Genomic DNA, 22871 nt, shown 5'->3' with positions numbered 1-22871 from the left:
AAATGATTTTACTCAAGAATTTCTTTCTTTTTAAAATTTCCTTTATAAATTTATTTTTATTTTTTTATTAAAGCATTTTATTTTTCAAACCATATTCATGGACAATTCTTCAACATTAGCCCTTGCAAAACTTTGTGTTCCAATTTTCCCTCCTTCCCCCATGCCCTCCCCTAGATGGCAAGTCATCCAATATATGTTAAACATAGTAGAAATGTATGTTACATTCAATATATGCATACATATTTATACAATTATTGTGCTGAACAAAAAAATCAAATCAAACCAGTAAAAAAAAAAAGAGAGAGAAGCAAAATAAAATGCAAGCTAACAACAACAAAAAGAGTGAAAATGCTATGTTGTGAACCATACTCTTCCCACAGGCCTCTCTCTGGGTGTAGACAGTTCTCTTCATCACTGAACAATTGGAACTGGTTTGAATCATCTCATTGTTGAAGAGAGCAACGTCCATCAGAATTGATTATGTTACAATCTTATTGTTGCTGTGCACAGTAATCTCCTGGTTCTGCTCACTTCACTCAGCATCAGTTCATGTAAGTCTCCCCAGAGATCTCTGAAATCATCCTGCTGGTCATTTCTTACAGAACAATAATATTCCATAACATTCATATACCACAATTTATTCAGCCATGCTCTAATTCATGGGCATCCATTCAGAAGAATTCCATTCTTAAAAGTCTTTTGAGATACAGGTTCTGAGAATTATGAGACATGTTGGGGTGCCAGTTTTCCCCATATGTATATCTCCAGAGGCTCTTGTTAGATATTCAAAATTTCATACTTTCTTCATACCAGTCTCTGTCTTTACTTCTTTCTCTTTTTCTCATCCTGTCCTTGAAATAAACTGTAGCATTAGTCCAGAATTATCCTCCAGGAAACCATCCTTGCTTGTGTGGGCATTGAAATGTTATCAAAATGTAGATTCTTTATTAATGAAAATCATGTTACAAACTTTAAAATAGCTCATATTTCTACAGTGCTTTCAGGTTTTCTTCACAACAGCCCTGTGAATCCCCTAGTAAAAATATCATTCCAATTTTACAGATTAACAAAAATAACTGAGGTTAGAAAAGTTTATAATTTATTCAAGTTTTCTGGACTATTACGCAGTAGAATTTAGACCTAAATACAGGTATGCTGATTTCAATGCTCTTTTCACAATATTATACTACCTTTGCCCTTTGATTCTCTTGAAAGGAAATTCAACAATAATCAGAGGCCAAAATTTAAATATAGAGACAGATGATGCATGGATTGGAAGTTAAGTAATCTGGGTTCTAACTTCCCAACTGCCTCTCATTAAATGCATGACCTCAGACAAGATGATCTCTTGGGCACTCAGCTTTCTTATCCGCAAAAATGAAAGAGGTGGGCTAGTCTCTAGTGACTTTTCCTGCTTGAAAACTCAATAAATCTCTGAAACTAAAACTATCATTGAGTTAACAGATGATGTTTTTGTTGTTGTTGTTGTTGTTTTTTTACTGTTTGCAAAAATACTTTGAACTATGTTTCTTTCCCAACAAGCCTCTGTCATGGAGAAATCCATCATCATTTTGTCATCAAGCCCAGCACTCTGAATGCTTCATTTGAAGCTCTTTGCTCCTACCCCAGTGTACTGCCTCTTTGACAATTCTTAGGTTCCTCTGAAAAAACCCAGTTCCCAGATACTGAATCTTCAAGCAGAATGAAAAGTGCTCCATTATTTCAATGTATAATTTATACATTCCTGTTTCATTGCCAAGAAATACCTTCAAAGAGGACTTGAGGACTCTTAAAAACAGGACCCTATGACCTCTATAATAGACTCTCCACCTACAGCTATTTATAACTTTTTAGAAGCAAGCTGCTTCACCAAACAAAAATGGAGGAGGCTGGAAAAATTAGGAAATAACCATGGAGTAAGTGGATGTTCTTGCAGAATCTACAGCTGCCATTAAAAATAATGAGTTGTTTCCTGAGCAAGTACACAGCACTATGTAGAAATAGTACATAGCAATCAGAGTAGGCTGGATTTCAAGTCAAGGGATTTGGGACCAAGTTCCAACTCTTGATACTCAGCTCTCCTCTCTCCCACTTTCCATCTTTACCCCATCCTTACATAATTCTGGGGCAATGATCACTAAAAGCATCTAGGTGGCACAATCTATGAAGCACTGCATCCAATCAGAAAGATCTCAATTCAAATTCAAAGTCAGACATGTACTAGCTGTGTGATCCTGGACGAGCTTAGCCCTATCAGTTTCCCCAACTGTAAAATGAACTGGAAAGGAAATGTCAAGCCATTCTTAAGATCTTTGCTAAGAAAAATGGGGTCATGAAGAGTTGGTCACAACTGAAATGACTCAAAAATTACAACAATTGATCGCCATTGAGAAAAGAGTCCCAATAAATAGGCTTTGGAACTTGGGTTAGACTGCGATAGGTAAAATACTCAAGTGTCGATGAACCTGAATTTATTCATCAATAAAATTTGCAATAAACCAAGATTCGGGAATATCTAGTGATTTATCAAAAGGAGCAGAATATAAACCCAGGTCTTCTGAATCCAGATTGAATCCATGGTGCCAGTTCATGCCATATTATCAGGTTTTGTAGGGAAAGGACCATATAAACTTTAGATCAAGGTAGAAATAGCTGTTATATTATTGTTTGAGTCACTTATTTTCTTTTTCTTTTAAAAACCATTGAGCATTTATTCAACATTTCCTGTATGCAAGACACTGGGTATATAAGGAGGTGAAACACTTCACAGTACAGAGGTGGGGGTAGGGATTTATTTATTTAATAGGATTTTATTTTTCCAAATACATGCAAAAATAGTTTTTAACATTTACCTTTGTAAAACCTTGTGTTCCAGCTTTTCTCCCCTTCCCCCAGGACAACAAGCAATCTGATATAGGTTAACTGTGTGCAATTCTTCTAAACATAATTCCATATTCGTCATGTTGAACAAAAAACAGCTCAAAAGGGAAAAAAATTCAAAAAAGAAAAAAAAACAAGCAAACAAACAACAATAACATCAAAAAGCTGAAAAAACTATGTTTTGATCCACATTCAGGCTTCATAGTTCTCTTTGTGGATGGGGAATGGCATTTTCCATTACAGATTTATTGGAATTGCCTTGAATCACCTCATTGTTGAAAAGAGCCAAGTCCATCACTGTTGATCATCACATAATCTTGTTACTGTGTACAATGTTTTCTTGATTCTGCTCACTTCTCGTCACTTAATTTTCAATAGTTCCTGGATATTGAACCTCTCCCAGGGTTCCCTGAATAAGTGAAAAGAAAAAAATGAGCTATTTTTTCTGGGCTCAAAAATCTTTATCTCTAACTCCAACAGAGAAACCCCATTAATAGAATTGCTAATAAATGTTTCAAAACAGAATGATTGAGCAGAATGATGGAATGCTAGGTCTGGATGAACAGGACTGGTGCTAATTCTTTTAAATAAAAGCTTTTTGTTTTTAAAGTAACCTAGAACTTCCTTATTTCTACCTCTTTGAAGCTCAATTCAGGTGCTATCATCTACAGGAAGGAAGCCTTTCCCAGTTCTTTCTCATTATTAGTACTCTTTGCTTCAAATTATCTAATATGTGTTTATCTGTGCATAAGCCACAGTTCAAGCCTGGCACATTTGCATTAAGATTTCTTTTAGTAGAGAGAATTATTACTTGAAACTCTGGACCTGTATGAAGGGCAAAGTTAGAGCTGGAAGAGGAGAGATTTTCTTTTTCTGTTCTTATATCAGAGAGGTTTTACTTGAGGTTCCAGGCTCTCTTCTGAGGGAGAGACTTTGGGAAGGAATGAACTTGCAGAAGAGACAATATCTCAGTAAGTCCCTGATTTTCAGTTGCCTTACTAGAGACTTGGGAGAATTTCTTCTGGAGTGAGAGTTGTTGATCTCTCCAGAGTTGGAGTTTTTTTTCCATTATATAACATTGCTTCTCTATTTGTATTAAGGAATTAAAACATCTTAATAGTTAAATCTTGACATAAGGGGCACCGAGGTGGTGCGGTGGATAGAGCACCAGCCCTGAGGACCTGAGTTCAAATCTAGTGTCAGACATTTGACCCTTCCTAGCTGTGTTACCCTGGGCAAATCACTTAACCCCAATTGCCTCAGCGCAAAAAAAAAAAAAAAAAAAAAAAAGAAAAAAAATCTTTACATAAAATCCAAGAGTAATTTAGAAATATCAAATACTAAATCTGTGTACAATTGACTAATACTATTCTTTACTACATCACAAGATTCATTTTTACAAAGTCAGATTTTTTTCCCCAAAGAATTATCCTCAGGGAATAAATTTAAGAATCAAAGACCAATTTTGGTTTTTTTCTGTTATTAACATTCTGTTCTGAAAATATCATTGCTGTAAGAGACTTTGAAGATCTGAGAGGAAATTTTATCTCTTTATAAGTAAGATGTGATTCTATCAGTCAAATAATAGTCTATCTATGCAAAGTACTTTGCATACCTTAAATCACTGAGCAAATGGAAGCTGTTATACTATTGTTTTATATTTATCCTTTTTAATAAAGGTAAATATCATGATTATAATAACTAGGCTTTTGAAATAGAAGTAACTGAAGAAAACAGAGGTTTGGCTGAGGAAAGAAGGAGAAATATAGGACTACAGTTAGAAGTAATAGTATAGTGAAGGTTATTTTGGATTCAGGATGAGGGAAAAGGGTTTATTTGGAGATTGTGTGAGAAAGGAACCAATAGAGAGGAAGAAACTAAAGATTAGAGAGAAGAAGAAAGAAAATGGGTTGCAATCTACTGGAGAAGACAAGAGGAAATGGTATATAGTGCTTGTCTAGATATACTTAGTGAGAAGATTGGAATAAAGAAGTAAAGAATAGGGAAGGGGAGAAGGGTGATGTCAAGAGGTTGTGAGAAATAATTCATTTGGTTCTGTACTTTATTCCAATCAATATAAATCAATTTTATATGATTCCATAGGGATATCAATTATACATTCTGTATATTAGGGCCCAGAGCTGTGAGCTGCAGATTGTAAATTCACTTGATTAATCATAGGAAGTCATTAGAGGCCCTCCATACTTTTTTTTTTTTTTTTATTTTCCTTGTCATGGTGAACAAGTCTAACATGGTGGATTTGATTCAATGAGATGGAAAGTCCCTCAATTTATTTTTGTACCTCTCGATCATTCTCTTTTGTCTATCATGAGCAAGCAACCATCTTATGATCACTTAGTCAGTGGAGATGGCCCATGTTTCATCCAACTTGTGACATTCCCTCCCCCTAACATGTCATTTTTGACTCTCAGGAGCAAGGTAGATCAATCAATGAGATTTTGTATTTTGCCATGCCTCTTTTGCATATGGGGATATCAAACCTTACAAAAATAAGGTATTGGAAGAAGGGGATATCTCAGATCCTGAGGTGCTTTTCATTAGAGGGGACCATGGACCTTTTAATAAAGTACTATTAGCTCAGATGTATTTGATTGCAGGTTGGACAATTTTAATCCCCACTGATTATGAAATGCAGAGAAGATGAGGTGAATAGCCTCATTGAATAGCCTTAGTTTTCTCAATAAAGTACCAATCAGGATCCCCAACTGAGAAGGTAGGAAAGAGGGAAAAAAGGTTTAGAACAGCAGCTCTAAATGAGTGAGACAGAAAATGAACTTGGGAAGACCGTCCAGCAGTTAGGATCCCTTTGAGATTTAATATAGTGGGATATGGAAGCCAGTTAGTGAATGTAATTTGGAATTAGGGTTTAGTAAGAGGAGCTGCCCTAGAGGGAAACAAGAGAAAAGTAGAATTGAACTGGTTAACCTAGGGTGGATAGGTGAGGCAACTTGAATTCTTGGTCATACACAGAACAAACTACTTAAGTAGCCTGCACAGTTTCTGGCCCTTTAGGGAAACAGGACACTCAAATTCCATTTACTTGGACAACCCCCAGTTGTTACTGTGTATCTTTGAGGAAATAACCACTTTCTTCTGGGACCATAGTTATATCATTTGTAAACTGAGAGGCTTAAACTCATTGATCTCCGAGGTCCTTTGAAATTCTAATCAAACTGAGACCTGTTAAAGACAGTAGCTTAAAAAGGCCTCTATCTCCCGCTGCTTGCAGGGCCATCTCCAGATATTGTGATCTATATATTGCCACTGGACAATACTTAAGAGCTCTGGAGGAGAAAGTGAGGCTGCTGACTTTGCACAGCCCTCCCTCATTGAAATCCAAGGCCCTTGTTAAGTCATGGCACCTCCTTTTTGATGTTATGGTCCTCTTCCAGAAGGAAGGACAAACAACAAAGTGGTAGTGCAGAGAATAGAGCGCTAGGCAGTGCAGTGGACAGCACCGGGGCTTGACCTCAGAAACTTAATAGTTGGGTGATCTAGAGCTAATTAGTCACTTAATCCTGATTGCCTGGGGGGGGGAAAAAGTGACTAGAGACCTGGAAATGGGAGTCCAGGAGACCAGAGTTCAAATATGGCCTGGATATAGGGACAAGTCAGTTAACCTTTGCATGCTTCGGTTTGTTCATCTGTAAAATAGGTATAGTAAGAGTGTTGTGAAAATCAAATGAAACAATGTATTGTAAAGTATTTAGCATAGTGACGGAACTCCACCATCCATTGAGACAGCAAACAATGTATCAATTATATGTGTGAAATCATGCAAAATATTTCTATATTAGCTATATTGCAAAAAAGGTAAGAAAAATAAAGTGGAAAAATTATACTCCAAACGGTACTCCGAGCTGCACTTTTATTGCATTTCAATTTAATTAGTTTTCTTCACATTCCTGCCATGCACTTAAGAGCATTATTCTGAGGTGTCTGGGAGAGACAATATGCAAAAAACTATGCAAAATAAGCTTTATTCCGGTGAAAGAGTGATATTTATTATCATCTCTTCTTAGATTACCTTCCACTTATATCTTGCATGTACCTAGTTATTTACACGTCCTCCCCTCACTAGAACGTAATGTCCTAGAGGGCAGGGGCTATGTTTTTAAATTTTTCTTCGCCTCTCCAACATTTAACAAAGTATCTACTAGCTATATAAAGAACTATACAAAATATCATTTTCAACCCTTCCCCTTCTTAGAATACTTCCCATTGACTCTTGCAAATCACCTCCATGTGGACCAGTCTGTGTATATTACAAGTCCTCCCTTCCCCCCACCCTCCCCACATTAGAACGTAAACGCCTTGAAAGCAGCGCAGTTGATTTTTCTTCAAACCACCAGCTTTCAGCGGGTATCGGAAAACAGTCAGCGCTTAATGAATGCGCAGCCTCGACTCAATTCTACGAAATCAGAAGCAGAGTAGGCTCCCTTTCTGAGCAAGACGCGCAAACTCTAAGGTCTAAGCGCCTACGTTTACGCTCGCGAAGGAACAGAAGCAGCTGCCAATAAAGTTTCGCCGGTTTGGGAGGGGGCGGGGCTTCGCGCTGTCATGGCCGCCCCCAGTAGAGACACCCACGTGGTGTAGTTTTGAGGAAGAGGCGGCGGCGGCGGCTGCGGAAGCCATGGCGGCGGCTCGGAAAACTTCACGCGGTGAGTGCCTGGGTCCTCGACCCTCCTCCTCACTAACTCCTCCGCGTGAAGTTTGGCCCGAGGTGGGCGCGAACTACTCGAGAGGCGCTGGGAGACGGAAGGGAGGGGAGGGAAGGAAGGAGGCCCGCCGGGGCCGTCTGGGCTTCCCTGCGTGGCCCCAGCACGGTGCGGGAGTCCGCCACCTACCGCGGGAGCCGCACGGGCTCCGGGCCGGGGCCTTCCGGATTCCCTCCCCCTCCCCCCCTTTCCCGTTTTGCGTAGGGAGAAATCGAGCCCGAGCGAGGGGGCAGCGAGTTCCGATCCTTCCGCCAGGCCGGAAGCTACCCGCGGCCGCGGCGGCCCTGGCCCTCCGGGAGGGTGCGCCTGTGCTGTTTTCTACACTTACTTGTAACTTTCCCGAATTTCGAATTCTCTCCTTCCGCTCCCTCCGCCACTCATTGAGGCCGCGCGATGTCAGTTACACACAGGAAGTCATCCACAAATATTCATATTAACTTGCCAAAAAGGCGAGAAGCATAAGCGGAAAAGTTACGCTTCAATCGCAGTCTTTCCGTATAGTTTTCTTTGCAATCCCGAGATGCCTGGGAGAGACTATGCAAAAAAATATGCAAAATAAGCTATATTCGGAATAAAGAGGAAATAATTAAAGGAGAAAAAACTCTGGAATGAAGGGAGACTGAGGAGCCAAACGGAAAATGCCACTAGCTGGGGTGTCTTATTGGTGGAACTGACAGACTGGGTTGCTAAGCGCTGGGAGACAAAGAAATACAAAAAACTGTCCCTGCCCTCAAGGATCTCATAGCCCCGTTATTTGTTGTTGTTTAGTCCTGTCTAATTTTTTTTTTTATCCCATTTGGAGTTTTCTTGGCTAAGAAATTCAAGTAATCCTGCCATCTAGGGGAGGGGGTGGGGAGGGTAAGAGGTGAAAAATTGGAACAAGAGGTTTGGCAATTGTTAATGCTGTAAAGTTACCCATGTATATATCCTGTAAATAAAAGGCTATTAAATTAAAAAAAAAAAAAGAAATTCAAGTAGTTTACAGTTAACTTCTCCAGCTTGTTTTATAGATGAGGAGATTGAGGTAAATAGGATTCTAATTTATTATATATATATATAGTAAATTAGAAATAAATTGGAAATAATTAGAAGGAAAGCCCTAATCTGGAGTTCCTTTAGTAATCTTGTTTTCTGGAGTGTCATTTAAAGGTGCTAAAGGAAAGATTACGAGGCAAGTCAGTTCATTATGCCAAAGGTCACTTTTAATGGGGTGACCAGTTCCTCCAATTGTCCTATTTCATAATTCTGCCTTAGGTTATGACCGTCCCCTCTTAATGGTTGAGATATAGACATTCCTTAATGTCATTAGAATATCAGTAAGCTCCTTCTATCAGGTTATCCCCATCTAGGTCCCTCCATTGTTGTTATTCCATAAAAGGCTCCTAGCCCCTCTTTGAGATGATAGTCTTGTCTAGCCCTGGGATCAACATGGATCCCAGTATTTCTCTCCATTTAATAAACTATTGAATTGGTCTCTAATCTCTGTCTTGCGCAGTTTCTTGGGCATTACGAGTTAACATATTTACTTCTGTTTTCTATAAAATGGAGCTGTGTGGTGGTACTTATCTTCCTGGGTAGTTATGAGAATAAATTTGAGATGTCTATAAAAAACAACCCCTCTCCCCCAATATTAAGATTGTGGGGTCCTTGGAAGGTCCTTTCTTTTTTCGTGTTTATGTTTCTAGTGCTTAGCCCAGTGCCTGGCATATAGTAGGTGCTAAATAAATGTATTGACTATCAACTGTAATATTTTGCAAACATATATTTTAATATACCTGGATTAAAAAAAAATAACTCCATGTATTTTGTTTAATGCATTTGAAGATACAAGCAGGAATCCATAGCCTTCTTCACACTTCCAAGGAGTCTCTTGACCAAAAAAAAAAAAAAAAATTTGAGCCCTTTTTATAAAATAATGTCCATTCTACTGTCCTAGGTTGCTGATTTGTATTTCCACTTCGATTTCTCCCAAGTTGTCTTCTGAATCCTGAAACTTACTTTAAGCTTTCCTACCATATTTTGCTGCAGTCAGCACCTTTCCCTCTGTCCAGACTACTTATAGGATTTTATCATAGGATGTAGAGTTTGAAGAGACCATTTAGTCCAATTCCATTATGTATTGGTGAAGATGTCAAGTCTGGAAAGTGTGCCACAGGTAGTTTAGTGAGAGCCAGAATTTGAATGCTGCCCTCCTCACTCTCAAGTATTTTGTTTTTTAAAAAAAATTTTTTTTATAATAACTTTTCATTTTTCAAAATACATGGAAAGATAGTTTTCAGCCTTTACCCTTGCAAAACCTGGTGTTCCATATATGTATTTATATACCATAACTTATTCTCCAGCTGATGGGCATCCACTCAGTTTCCAGTTTCTTGCCACTACAAAAAGGGCTGCAGCAAATATTTTTGCACATGTGGGTCCTTTTCTTTCCTTTATGATCTCTTTGGAATACAGGCCCAGGAGAGACACTGCTGGATCTAAGAGTATGCACAGATTTATAGCCCTTTGGACAAAGTTCCAAATTGTCAAGCTATTCCTAATGTCTCCACTAGCCAAGGGCATAAATTTTCTATTCCCTTAATCCTGTTTCTGCTTTTACATGTTAGTCCTTGGGAAAACAGAGATTGAGAAATCAGAAAGAGGAATAGAGTTGGAGGAGGAAAGTAGTTTAGGACATGTTGAATGTAAAGTTCTGGAGGGAATGATGTTTTGTAGACAGGTGAAATATAGTTTGGGACAGTCTTTTGAAGTAGCTGCTGGTCCAGTGGATAATGCACTGAACTTGGAATCAGGAAGACTTTAGTTAAAACCTTGTCTCAGACACTTACTAGTGTGTGACCTTGGCACAAATCTGGGCAAACACTGCCTTAGTTTCCTTATTTGTAAAATTGGCTGGAGAAAGAAATGGCAAACCACTCCCATAATCTTTGCCAAGAAAACTGCAAATGAGTTCAGAAAGCGTCAGACCTGATTGAAATGATTAAATAACAAAATGCTAGCAATTGCTGTTATTTGGACAGATAATATTTTTATAATTTATATTTCATAATTATTTTTATGTTTTCATAAATAGAAATTGGGTCTGGAGGTAAAGACCTGGGTATTAACTGCATAGAGATGGTGGTTGAAGCCTTGAGGACAGACGAAATGACCAAGGGAGAGAATGTAGAAGGAAGAGAAGGAAAATGATGGTGGAATCTTGAGATTCCTACATTAATAGATGGGGTAGAAGGAAGATAAAAAGCCTAAGAAGGAGACCAAAGGAATGGTAAAATGTAGGAGCACTGTTTGAGTTCAGATTCTGGCTCTTCAACTTAATATCTTTTTGATCTTGGACAAGCCATTTCATATTTTAGGACCTATATTTTCTCATTTCTAAAAGCAAGGAGTTGGATAAGATGGTTTTGAAGATCTTTTAATTCTAAATCCTAGGAGAGTTTGGCTACAAAAAGGCATTTATGTGATAACTTTATTGTATATTTAAAAGGAATGGCAAATTGTACATAATAGATTTACAATTTTATGTGCATTCATTTTTTAAAAAATATATACTATGTGATGGAAATGCTTGTTTTATTCTATAAATTTAAAATAAAAACAAAAATACCTCTCGAGCCAATTTTGGAAAGGGAAAATCTATGTTATCTGTTCTGACCTAACAGTTGACCTTTTTTTTTTTTTTTTTAAGGAATCACAAAATTCAAGAAAGGGAGAGGATTTTTGCCTTCTGCTAGATTTAGGAAAAAGGGAATAAAAGTTGTAGGAACTTGGAAACCTGTGAAGATTGACCCACAGGTGTTTGCTGAAGGACAGCTTGAAGATCTGGTATGTTTTGAAGAGCTTCATGATTATAAATTGGTAGGTCCCTCAAAACTTTCATCAAAAGAAAAACCCAAAAAGAGAAAATCTCATGCTGTGGTGTCTGAGGGGGAGATAGAAGAAGAAACAACTTCCCAGCCGAAAAAGAAGAAGAAGAAGAACAGAGACCTGGGAACCGAGATAGCTGTTAAAGAGAAAAAAAATCCTTCTTCTGCAGATGAAGACCTAATTTTCCAGGAAGATGTACTCAAGTGTGAACTCGACACAGACCCTGAGAATGGTCTCCAAGAAGGTGGGGTTGTAGAAATCACAAGTCCTCCCAAAACTGCTCAGAAAAAGAAGAAAAAAAAATTAGGGAAAAAAGCACAAGCATCTTCTCAGGCTGCTCCTTCGAAAGTTCCCCCTAAAGTAAAGACTTGGACAGCCAAGTTGGATGATCAGAAAGCTGACGTCTCTGCCTGGAAGGACCTTTTTGTACCAGAGCCCGTCCTTCGAGCCTTGAGCTCCCTGGGCTTCAGTGCTCCGACTCCTATTCAGGCTTTGGCTTTGGCCCCTGCTATCCGAGATAATCTGGATATCCTTGGTGCTGCAGAAACAGGTGAGCTTTTCTCTTATTCTTAGGCAGAAAAGGAGACTTTAGTGGAAAGAGTCTGCGATTATTTGAATTCTGGTTCATTAGATAATACTGGCTCTGCTTATATGTGAAAGATTGTGGTACATGGGAAAAGGTACTATAAGATTAGATCTCTGTGGTTCAGTTAAAGTTGGTCAACATCTAGAAAGGGAAGCCATGATATCAGAAAGCCAGCACAATTTTATCAGGTCTTATGAAACCAACTTTATTTAATTTTTTGTTCAGTTACTAAATTGATAGCTGAGGGGAATGCTTTAGATATAGTTTACCTAGATTTTAGCAAGCTTTTTTCCCCTACATCGTTAGAATTTTTTTTTTTTTTTAATATGTCAGCTTATATTTTAGGTTGAAAATGGAATCTCTTTTACTGGAGTTCTTTTTGCACAGTCATTTTGTACTGTCATGTTCTCTTTGTGATCCCATTCGGAGTGTCGCGGCAAAGATAGTAAAATGATTTGCCCTTTCTTCTCTAGTTCATTTTACAGGTAAGGAAACTGAGATAAACAGGGTTAATTACTTGGCCAGTGTCATATTGCTAGTAAGTATCTTAGGCCAATTTTGAACTCAGTAAGAGTCTTTCTGATTTTAGGCCCAGTGTTCTATCTATTGCACTCTTTACGGAGAGTACTATTCATATTCTTTCCTTAGTTTTGTTGTCTTCTTTATTTAAAAAATTACCTTTATCCTGAACTTAGATACTATATAAAGTGAGCATTTCTGTTTACATAGTAGAAGAGAAAAAAGAGGATTGTACATAAAACTATGGATCTTTCTTTTATATCGCTTGCTTTTCTTTTTAATAAATAAAATTCAACACATAGCTTTTAAGAAATCCTACTTTGCCTTTCCTACATTTTTTGTCTTTTCAGTTTTATTTTTCCCTCCAGTTGCATGTCAAAACAATTTTTTAACATTTTTTAGTTTTGTGTTCTAAATTCTATGCCTCCTCCTTTCCCTGTCCTGCCTGCTCCCCGAGAGTTAGTAATCATGAATAGATTATACATATGCAATCATGTAAAACATTTCCATATTAGTCATTTTGTACAAGAAATCTTGAATAAAAGAAAAACATTGAAAAAAAGTGGAAAATTGCATTCCTTAATCTGAATTCAGATAATGTCACTTCTTTCTCTGGAGGCAGATAATATTCTTCATTATACGCCCTTTAGGATCATCTTATTGTATTATTGAAAATAGCCAAGTCATTCAGAATTCTTCATCATAAAACATAAAACATTGCTGTTACTATGTACAATGTTCTCCTGGTTCTGTTTATTTCACTTCACATCAGTTCACATAAGTCTTTTCACCTACTTGTTTTGCAAGGTTTGATAAAACATCTCATCATGGATAAGATAGAGCAATATGGACAAGGTAATAATGCATTTGTACAAATTCAGAGCCACTTGTATAGTTAGGCTTAGGGTAGTCATTAATGGTTCAATGTCTATATGGCAGGAAGTCTCCAGTGGTAGGAACCCAAGGACCTTTTCTTGACACTCTGGTCTTGAAAATTTTTATCAGTGATTTAATTAAAGGTTCCTTTCAGTTTTACAATTTTATAATCCTAAATGTCTACTATTGCTAGATTTAAAAAAAGGGAGGAAGAAAAACATATTGTCTCTGCCATACCTTCCCCTTTGTGACCAGTGACAAGGATATTAAAATCAGACTTGGACATTCAGAAATGAGGACAATGAGACTTTCAAGTTGTTGGCAAATAATAACACAGAAAGAGAATAAGTAGAATAGTTAAATAAAATGTTAATGTAATGGACCACTCTACCTTTTTTTTTTTTTTTTTTTTTTTTTAAATTTAATAGCCTTTTATTTACAGGATATATACATGGGTAACTTTACAGCATTAACAATTGCCAAACCTCTTGTTCCAATTTTTCACCTCTTACCCCCCCCCCCTCCCCTAAATGGCAGGATGACCAGTAGATGTTAAATATATTAAAATATAACTTAGATACATAATAAGTATACATGACCAAAACATTATTTTGCTGTACAAAAAGAATCAGACTCTGAATTATTGTACAATTAGCTTGTGAAGGAAATCAAAAATGCAGGTGTGCATAAATATAGGGATTGGGAATTCAATGTAATGGTTTTTAGTCATCTCCCAGAGTTCTTTTTCTGGGTATAGCTAGTTCAGTTCATTACCTCCATTAGAAATGATTTGGTTGATCTCGTTGCTGAGGATGGCCTGATCCATCAGAACTGGTCATCATCTAGTATTGTTGTTGAAGTATATAATGATCTCCTGGTCCTGCTCATTTCACTCAGCATCAGTTCGTGTAAGTCTCTCCAGGCCTTTCTGAAATCATCCTGTTGGTCATTTCTTACAGAACAGTAATATTCCATAATTTTCATATACCACAATTTATTCAGCCATTCTCCAACTGATGGACATCCATTCAGTTTCCAGTTTCTAGCCACTACAAAAAGGGCTGCCACAAACATTCGTGCACATACAGGTCCCTTTCCCTTCTTTATAATCTCTTTGGGATATAATCCCAGTAGTAACACTGCTGGATCAAAGGGTATGCACAGTTTGATAACTTTTTGAGCATAGTTCCAAACTACTCTCCAAAATGGTTGGATTCGTTCACAACTCCACCAACAATGAATCAATGTCCCAGTTTTCCCACATCCCCTCCAACAATCATCATTATTTTTTCCTGTCATCTTAGCCAATCTGACAGGTGTGTAGTGGACCACTCTACCTTGACAGATTTCACAAGACTGCAACTACCAGCAGTGAATGGCTAGGGAGGGAATCGGGATCTGAGTTCTTACTATATTTCTGCACTATAATAGATTACTTTGATAGTTAACAAGTTTTTTCTTTTATTTATTTCTTTTTTAAGGAACCATCATAGAGATGGAAGGACATAGCAGCTACCGATTAGAAATTCATTGTCTACCTAACTCTTTCCATCCTTCCATAGGAATACTCTTCTTGAAAGTTTTCCACTTTTGGATAGCTATAGTTGTGAGGATTTTTTCTTTTTTGTTAAACTGCGCTATTTCATCCATATTGTTGCAAGTAGAAGATTTGTTGAAGACTTGACATCTAGCTATAGCTTTAGTCTCTGGTAGAAATTCTTAGTTCTTTCATTGATCTCCTTCTAGTGCTTCTCCTATCTTTGCAATCCTGAGATCCTCTTCTTGAAGCTTCTCCAGCTTTTCATTAGCCTATTTAGGCAGGATGATCACATCTTATTATGAGCATATTAAGATGCTATCATGTTCTGAATCCATTATTATTAGTTTTCCTTAATTATTTTGAATAATTTATTCTTTATTAGTAACTCTTTGAATGAGTTATTCAATTCTCCCTAAATAATTGTTGGTTCTAAAATTCTTGATTGTTTTTCATATTGAATTTCTTATATGGAGCTTCTCTATCTTTTCACATCCTGAGTCAAATCTTTTAAAGCTCATAGGACTTTTCATTTAGCCTTGTTAAATGTTAACCAGTACTAGTTCAGTACATTGATGTCTTAGATTTTGATTAGTTCATCATAAGTCCTTCATAGTTCTTGTAAACTTTCTTAATCCATTCCTGTATTCAAGTCACTGATAAATTAAATTAGTGTAACTCTAAGAAAGAATCATTATTTTTATTGAACTATTCAAATTGAATACTGTTTAATTACTTGGTTGTTTCAATCTACCTAAATAAATTGAATGTGTTTACTAAAATCTTGATTGTTTTTTTTCATATGAACTTTCACTTAGATATGAGCCATACCTTGTACTTCTGAAGTCAAAATTTTTTATTAAAGTACAAGAAAGAGGACCTTTCATTTACCTTTGTTAAATTTAACCATACTAGTTCAGTCTATCATTGATGTCTGTTGAGATTTTGATTGTTTCATCCAGAGTCCTTCATAGTGCTGCTTTGATAAACTTTCTATCCATTCCTGTATTCAAGTCACTGATAAAAATGTAAAATAGTGTAACTCCTAAGAAAGAATCCAGTTGCATTTTTATTAGAGACCTCATTTCAAATTGACATTGACTGATTAGTAATTACTCTTTGGGTTTAGTTTTTCAATTAGCTGTGATTTCACTTAACCATATGGTCATCTAGCCTACATCTTTCCTTGTGTGAGATTTTGTCAAAATAGTTTGCTGAAATATGAGTTAGCTATTATTATATATGGTGGGAGATAGCTATGTGGCTCAGTAGATAAATTGTCACAGCTGCCCAGAGTCAAGAAAAGATCTTCCGGAATTCAAATCTAACTTCATACACTTAATAGCTGTGTGACCCTAGTCAAGTTACATAATCCTGTTTGCCTTCGTTTCTTTACCTCCAAAATGAAATGAGGAAGAAAATGGCAAACCACTTCTGTATTTGCCAAGAAAACTCCTAAAAGGGTCACAAAGAGTTGGACATAATTGAAATGATTCAACACAGCATTATCTTTGACATCTTGACCTTGACATCTAGGAACTCTTAAGAAAAAAAGGAAATTATTCTAGTTTGGCAGGTTCTGTTCTCTTTTTTTTTTTTTTTGAAGCTTTATGAAATTTATTTCTCAAATTGTGATATACTTCTTTTTTTTTTTTTTTTTAATTTAATAGCCTTTTATTTACAGGATATATACATGGGTAACTTTACAGCATTAACAATTGCCAAACCTCTTGTTCCAATTTTTCACCTCTTACTCCCACCCTCCCTAAATGGCAGGATGACCAGTAGATGTTAAATATATTAAAATATAACTTAGATACACAATAAGTATACATGACCAAAACATTATTTTGCTGTACAAAAAGAATCAGACTCTGAATTATTGTACAATTAGCTTGTGAAGGAAATCAAAAATTCAGGTGTGCATAAATATAGGGATTGGGAATTCAATGTAATGGTTTTAGTCATCTCCCAGAGTTCTTTTTCTGGGTATAGCTAGTTCAGTTCATTACTGCTCCATTAGAAATGATTTGGTTGATCTCGTTGCTGAGGATGGCCTGATCCATCAGAACTGGTCATCATCTAGTATTGTTGTTGAAGTATATAATGATCTCCTGGTCCTGCTCATTTCACTCAGCATCAGTTCTGTAAGTCTCTCCAGGCCTTTCTGAAATCATCCTGTTGGTCATTTCTTACAGAACAGTAATATTCCATAATTTTCATATACCACAATTTATTCAGCTATTCTCAACTGATGGACATCCATTCAGTTTCCAGTTTCTAGCCACTACAAGAGGGCTGCCACAAACATTCGTGCACATACAGGTCCTTTCCTTCTTTATAATCTCTTTGGGATATAATCCCAGTAGTAACACTGCTGGATCAAAGGGTATGCACAGTTTGATAACTTTTTGAGCATAGTTCCAAACTACTCTCCAAAATGGTTGGATTGTTACAACTCCACCAACAATGAATCAATGTCCCAGTTTTCCACATCCCTCAACAATCATCATTATTTTTCCTGTCATCTTAGCCAATCTGACAGGTGTGTAGTGGTATCTTAGAGTTGTCTTAATTTGCATTTCTCTGATTAATAATGACTTGGAGCATCTTTTCATATGACTAGAAATAGTTTCAATTTCTTCATCTGAGAATTGTCTGTTCATATCCTTTGACCATTTTTCAATTGGAGAATGGCTTGATTTTTATAAATTAGAGTTAATTCTCTATATATTTTGGAAATGAGGCCTTTATCAGAACCTTTGACTGTAAAATATTTTCCCAGTTTATTGCTTCCCTTCTAATCTTGTCTGCATTAGTTTTGTTTGTACAAAGCTTTTCAGTTTGGTATAATCGAAATTTTCTATTTTGTGATCAGTAATGATCTCTAGTTCTGCTTTGGTCATAAAGACGTTCCCCTTCCACAGGTCTGAGAGGTAAACTATCCTATGTTCCTCTAATTTATTAATAATTTCATTCTTTATGCCTAGGTCATGAACCCATTTTGACCTTATCTTGGTGTATGGCGTTAAGTATGGATCAATGCCTAGTTTCTGCCATATTAGTTTTAATTTTCCAGCAATTTTTATCAAACAGTAAGTTCTTATCCCAAAAGCTGGGATCTTTGGGTTTGTCAAAGACTAGGTTGCTATTTGTTGACTGTTTTATCCTTGAACCCAATCTATTCCACTGATCAACTAATCTATTCCTTAGCCAATACCAAATAGTTTTGGTAACTGCTGCTCTATAATATAATTTTAGATCTGGTACAGCTAAGCCACCATCATTTGATTTTTTTCATTAATTCCCTTGAAATTCTTGACCTTTTGTTTTCCATATGAACTTTGTTGTTATTTTTTCTAGGTCATTAAAATAGTTTTTGGGAGTCTGATTGGTATAGCTAAATAAATAGATTAGTTTAGGTAATGTTGTCATCTTTATTATATTTGCTTTCGCCCTATCCAAGAGCATTTAATATTTTCAATTGGTTAGATCAGACTTAATTTGTGTGAAAAGTGGTCTGTAATTTTGCTCATAAAGTTTCTGATTTTCCCTTGGCAGATAGATTCCTAAATATTTTATATTATCAGTAGTTACTTTAAATGGAATTTCTCTTTGTAACTCTGACTGTTGGATTTTGTTAGTGATATATAAGAATGCTGATGACTTACGTGGGTTTATTTTATAACCAGCAACTTTGCTAAAGTTGTGGATTATTTCTAATAACTTTTTAGCAGAATCTCTGGGGTTCTCTAAGTATACCATCATGTCATCGGCAAAGAGTGATAATTTGGCTTCCTCATTGCCTATTCTTATTCCTTTAATCTCTTTCTCAGCTCTTATTGCTATAGCTAGCGTTTCTAATACAATATTAAATATACTGGTGATAGTGGCAACCTTGTTTCCTCAGATCTTATTGGGAATGGTTGCAGTTTGTCTCCATTACATATGATGCTTACTGATGGTTTTAAATAGATGCTGCTGATTATTTTAAGGAAAAGTCCATTTATTCCTATACTCTCAAGTGTTTTTAATAGGAATGGATGTTGGATTTTATCAAATGCTTTTTCTGCATCTATTGAGATGATCATATGGTTTTTGTTAATTTGGTTATTAACATGGCCAATTATATTGATAGTTTTCCTAATATTGAACCAGCCCTGCATTCCTGGGGCAGGTTCTGTTCTCAATGAAACTATATTCTCTCTTAGTGATTACCTTTTCCTTTTCTAAATGCTTATTAAATATCTCCTTAATTATATATTTGTTTGTGTGTGTGTGTGTGTGTGTGTATTATATATATATATATATTTTTTTTTTTTTTTGCTGAGGCAGTTGGGGTTAAGTGACTTGCCCAGTGTCACACAGCTAGGAAGCATTAAGTGTCTGAGGCTGAATTTGAACTCAAGTCCTCCTGACTTCAGAGCTGGGACTCTATCCACTGCACCATCTAGCTGCCCCTCCTTAATAATATATTACAGAATTTTGCCCGTAGTCAAAGTTAAACTCAATCTCTACAGTATCTGACATCTGAATCCTTCACTTTGATTCAGGTCCCCATCCCCTCTTCATTACATCACAGTTAGGTCCTGATTAGTTAAAAAACCATGACTACTGAAGTGGTTGTGTGTATTCAAATTTGAATTTATATAAGATAAAATTTGGTAATTGGTTACAGCCTTATTGAAATATGAAACGTGAATTCAAAGAGTGCAGTCTCTTCATGGATTCATTATTCTCACTAATTGGAACCTGACTGGTTTTAATAGCTTCATAATTGGTTTCCCTGCCCCAATGCTTTTTCCCCACTGCAAAAAGTGAGAATCTGACCATGTTACTTCTTTCTTCACCAAATTCAAAGGTTCTCTATCTCTAGGATAATTATAAACTTCTCCACTGGATGTTAATGTCTTTTATAACCTGGCCCTAATCTACCTTTTCAGCTTTCTTATTCACTATTCTTTTTTTTTTCAAGCAGTTAGTCACTGTGTGTCCTGAGCACACCTTACTTACTTTATCTTACTTCAGACTACCTCACTTTCCTGAGTTGTATAATGGCAATAGTAACAGCAACTTCCTCTCAGAGTTGTTGTGAAGAGCAAATGAGTTAATAATTGTAAAGTGCCTAGCATTACTCCTGGAACATAGGTACTATGTAAATGTTTACTTTTATTAGGGTTAGATAACACTGTATTTAGGGTTCCTTCTGGGGTATAGCTTGAATCTGATGGCCCTTCTTTCCAACCCCAAAATGATGTCATTTTATGAGTTCTCCTTTTTTTGATATTGGAGTTTCTTATGTTGGTATATTAATATCAACACTTCTCTGCATTATACCTCTCCCTACCCATATACTACTTCCCTTTTAATTTTCTTCCTTTTGAATATTGGGGCTAATCTCACCAAGTCTCTGATTCCTTCTACCAAACTTGCCTTTATACAGCACAGTACGGTGACTATTGTGCCAGGTTTGGAGTTAGGAATGCCTAGGTTCAAATCTTGACTCACTGAACACTTATTAGTTTTGTGATCCTATACAACCCACCCCGGCCTCAGTTTACAGATCTATGAGATGGGAATAAATAATATCATCCACTTCACCGGGTTGTTGAAAGGATCAAATGATGTATTATTGTACAAGAAATTCTTTGCCCTATATAAATGTTTATTATTCTTATTATTATTCTTAGTTTTAAGTATAAACATCTGAGGCTGTGGGCATAAGCCGTTTGATGATAGAGACCATGTTTTCACTTTTGTCTGTCAGTTTTGTCATCTCTAAAATGAGCCCATTGATAATTGCCCTTGGCAACCTCCCATAGGAGAGACATAGATGAAGGGTTGGGGAGGGAGGGCAGGATGAGCACTGAACTTGAGTCAGATGAATCCAGGCTCTCTTAACTTTCTAGCTCTGTGTGTGTGTGTCCCTCAATTTCTTCATCTGCAATTAAGGTCATTGACACTCAAATGATTTCCTAGTGATGTTGTCAGGAAAAAGTCTATAGAGAATACCAGTTGTGCCTTTAAATGTCCCTGTAACTTTGCATCCAGTAAGTACTTAATGTTTATTGAATTGGATAGTCTTTTCCAAATTTCAAAGCCATAAGAGTACTGAGTTCAAACCCCCCATCATGATTATTATGATTGATAATAACATAAATATGGTGTTATTATTAAAAAGGATGTTTTTAGGTGTGCAAAACATTTTATAAATGTTATCTCATTTGATCCTCACTTTGGGAGGTAGGTGCTGGTATTATCTTCATTTTACAGATGAGGAAACTGAGATAGACAAGTTAAGGGACTTGCTCAGGGTCATCCACACCTAGTAGGATCTGAGGCCAGAATTGAATTTAGGTCCTCCTAACTCCAGACCCAATGCTCTGTCCCTCCCATCACATCCTTGTCCCTCAGTATTTTACATGGAAAAGGCACTGTTTGTTTCCTTAAATGTTTTGTAAACTATAAAACACTACAGAAATGTGAGTTGCTGTGAGGATGGCTCCTATCACTGTCATCAGCATCGTCTTGGTTACTGTAGTAGCAATGCTTTTTTTGGTACCAAACCTGTGATTTCTTTGGTGTAGATAGCTCCCAGGGAGGAACTGTATCTCGTAGTGCAGATGGGCATTTGCTCTGTAGTCTTGGAGCATCATCTGGGGGCACTGAGCACCTTCTCTGGGGTCCCAGAGCAGTGCTTTTGTGGTCTGCAGGCTAGCTATCCGTTCTGCCACTGTGGCTTCTCGATAGTTGTGGGAATGGGTCCAAGGGTGTGACTTGTCTCCAGGGCCATCTGCGGCTCGGAGCAAAGCAAAATCCCAGGCCTGACCTGCCTGCATTTCTCTGTTTGCTCTCTTTTCTTCCTTCCAAGGAAGCGGGAAGACCCTTGCCTTTGCTATCCCAATGATTCACTCAGTGTTGCGCTGGCAGGAGGAGCAGGAGCAGGCCGGAGGTCACTCTGAGGATGGAGAGTCCTTGGGGGATGCCAATGGTTCTTCTGACGATGGTAACGAAGAGAAGGATGGGGACCCCTCTCACAGTCCGAGCGATGAAAAGGAGTCCGCTGACATAGAGCTGGAGCTCGAGGAGGAAAAGCCTACTGGTCACAGCAATAGGAGTTCGCCCTTGCTTGGACTTGTTCTGACGCCCACTAGGGAACTGGCTGTCCAAGTCAAACACCATATTGATGCCGTCGCCAAGTTTACAGGTAAACTTCACTTATGTCTCACCCCATGTGGTCTTGTGCTATGGTTACCTGGGCCCCCAACCTGGGAGGCACCAACTGCATGGTCAATTAGCTAATTTTAAAAGTTTTATATTTTAAAGAAGAACTTGACATCAACCTTTCCCTTACCCTGAAGGCTACAACAGTTACTAAGTCACAAGAGAATGGAACAATTGCAATGATTACCTTTTCTTCCTGTTAATCGTCATTTGATAATAGTCATTTGTCTGTCTGTCCATCCATCCATCCATCCATTTATATGTATATACACACACTTGATAAGCTATATCGACCTGCTCAGTTCTCACAACAGCCTTATAAAATAGTCAGGGTAGAAATTATTTTCATTTTACAGATAAGAAAACTAGAAACCAGTCAAAGAAAAAACGTCTCCAGAATTAGACATCTAGGAAAGGCTCCTGATAATCACTTTTGAGTTTCTACTGTATTAGCTTGATTTGATTATGAATAACTATTAGGTGGTACTAGAAAAAAATTTGATTGGAGTCTGGAATCTTGGGTTGGAATTCCATTTCTTGGGCTTTGAGCAGGATAACAAGTTTATTAGCAGGAAATGGATCTAATGCCTGTCTTGGTGAGTCCAAGACCAAGAATTTGAGATGCAATTTTTTTTATAAGCAT

At 37.1% G+C, this 22871-nt stretch overlaps 1 protein-coding gene across 1 annotated transcript in view; it reads left to right on the top strand.

Annotated features, from left to right (window-relative positions):
• Nucleotides 1-7477: 7477 nt before the first annotated feature.
• The window catches only part of DDX24 (DEAD-box helicase 24), a 33298-nt gene continuing 17904 nt past the window's right edge, over nucleotides 7478-22871 (top strand). Inside the window, exons 1-3 of the mRNA XM_003756159.4 lie at nucleotides 7478-7562; nucleotides 11308-12036; nucleotides 21876-22211. Coding sequence (XP_003756207.1) covers nucleotides 7535-7562; nucleotides 11308-12036; nucleotides 21876-22211 — 1093 coding nt within the window. The 5' untranslated portion in view covers nucleotides 7478-7534. The remainder of the gene's footprint in view (nucleotides 7563-11307; nucleotides 12037-21875; nucleotides 22212-22871) is intronic.

The sequence above is a fragment of the Sarcophilus harrisii genome, chromosome 2, assembly GCF_902635505.1.
Source record: "Sarcophilus harrisii chromosome 2, mSarHar1.11, whole genome shotgun sequence".
In the NCBI taxonomy this organism is placed as follows: Eukaryota; Metazoa; Chordata; class Mammalia; order Dasyuromorphia; family Dasyuridae; genus Sarcophilus; species Sarcophilus harrisii.
Note: the sequence above shows the minus strand (reverse complement) of the source record. Positions and strands in the feature narration are given on the sequence as shown.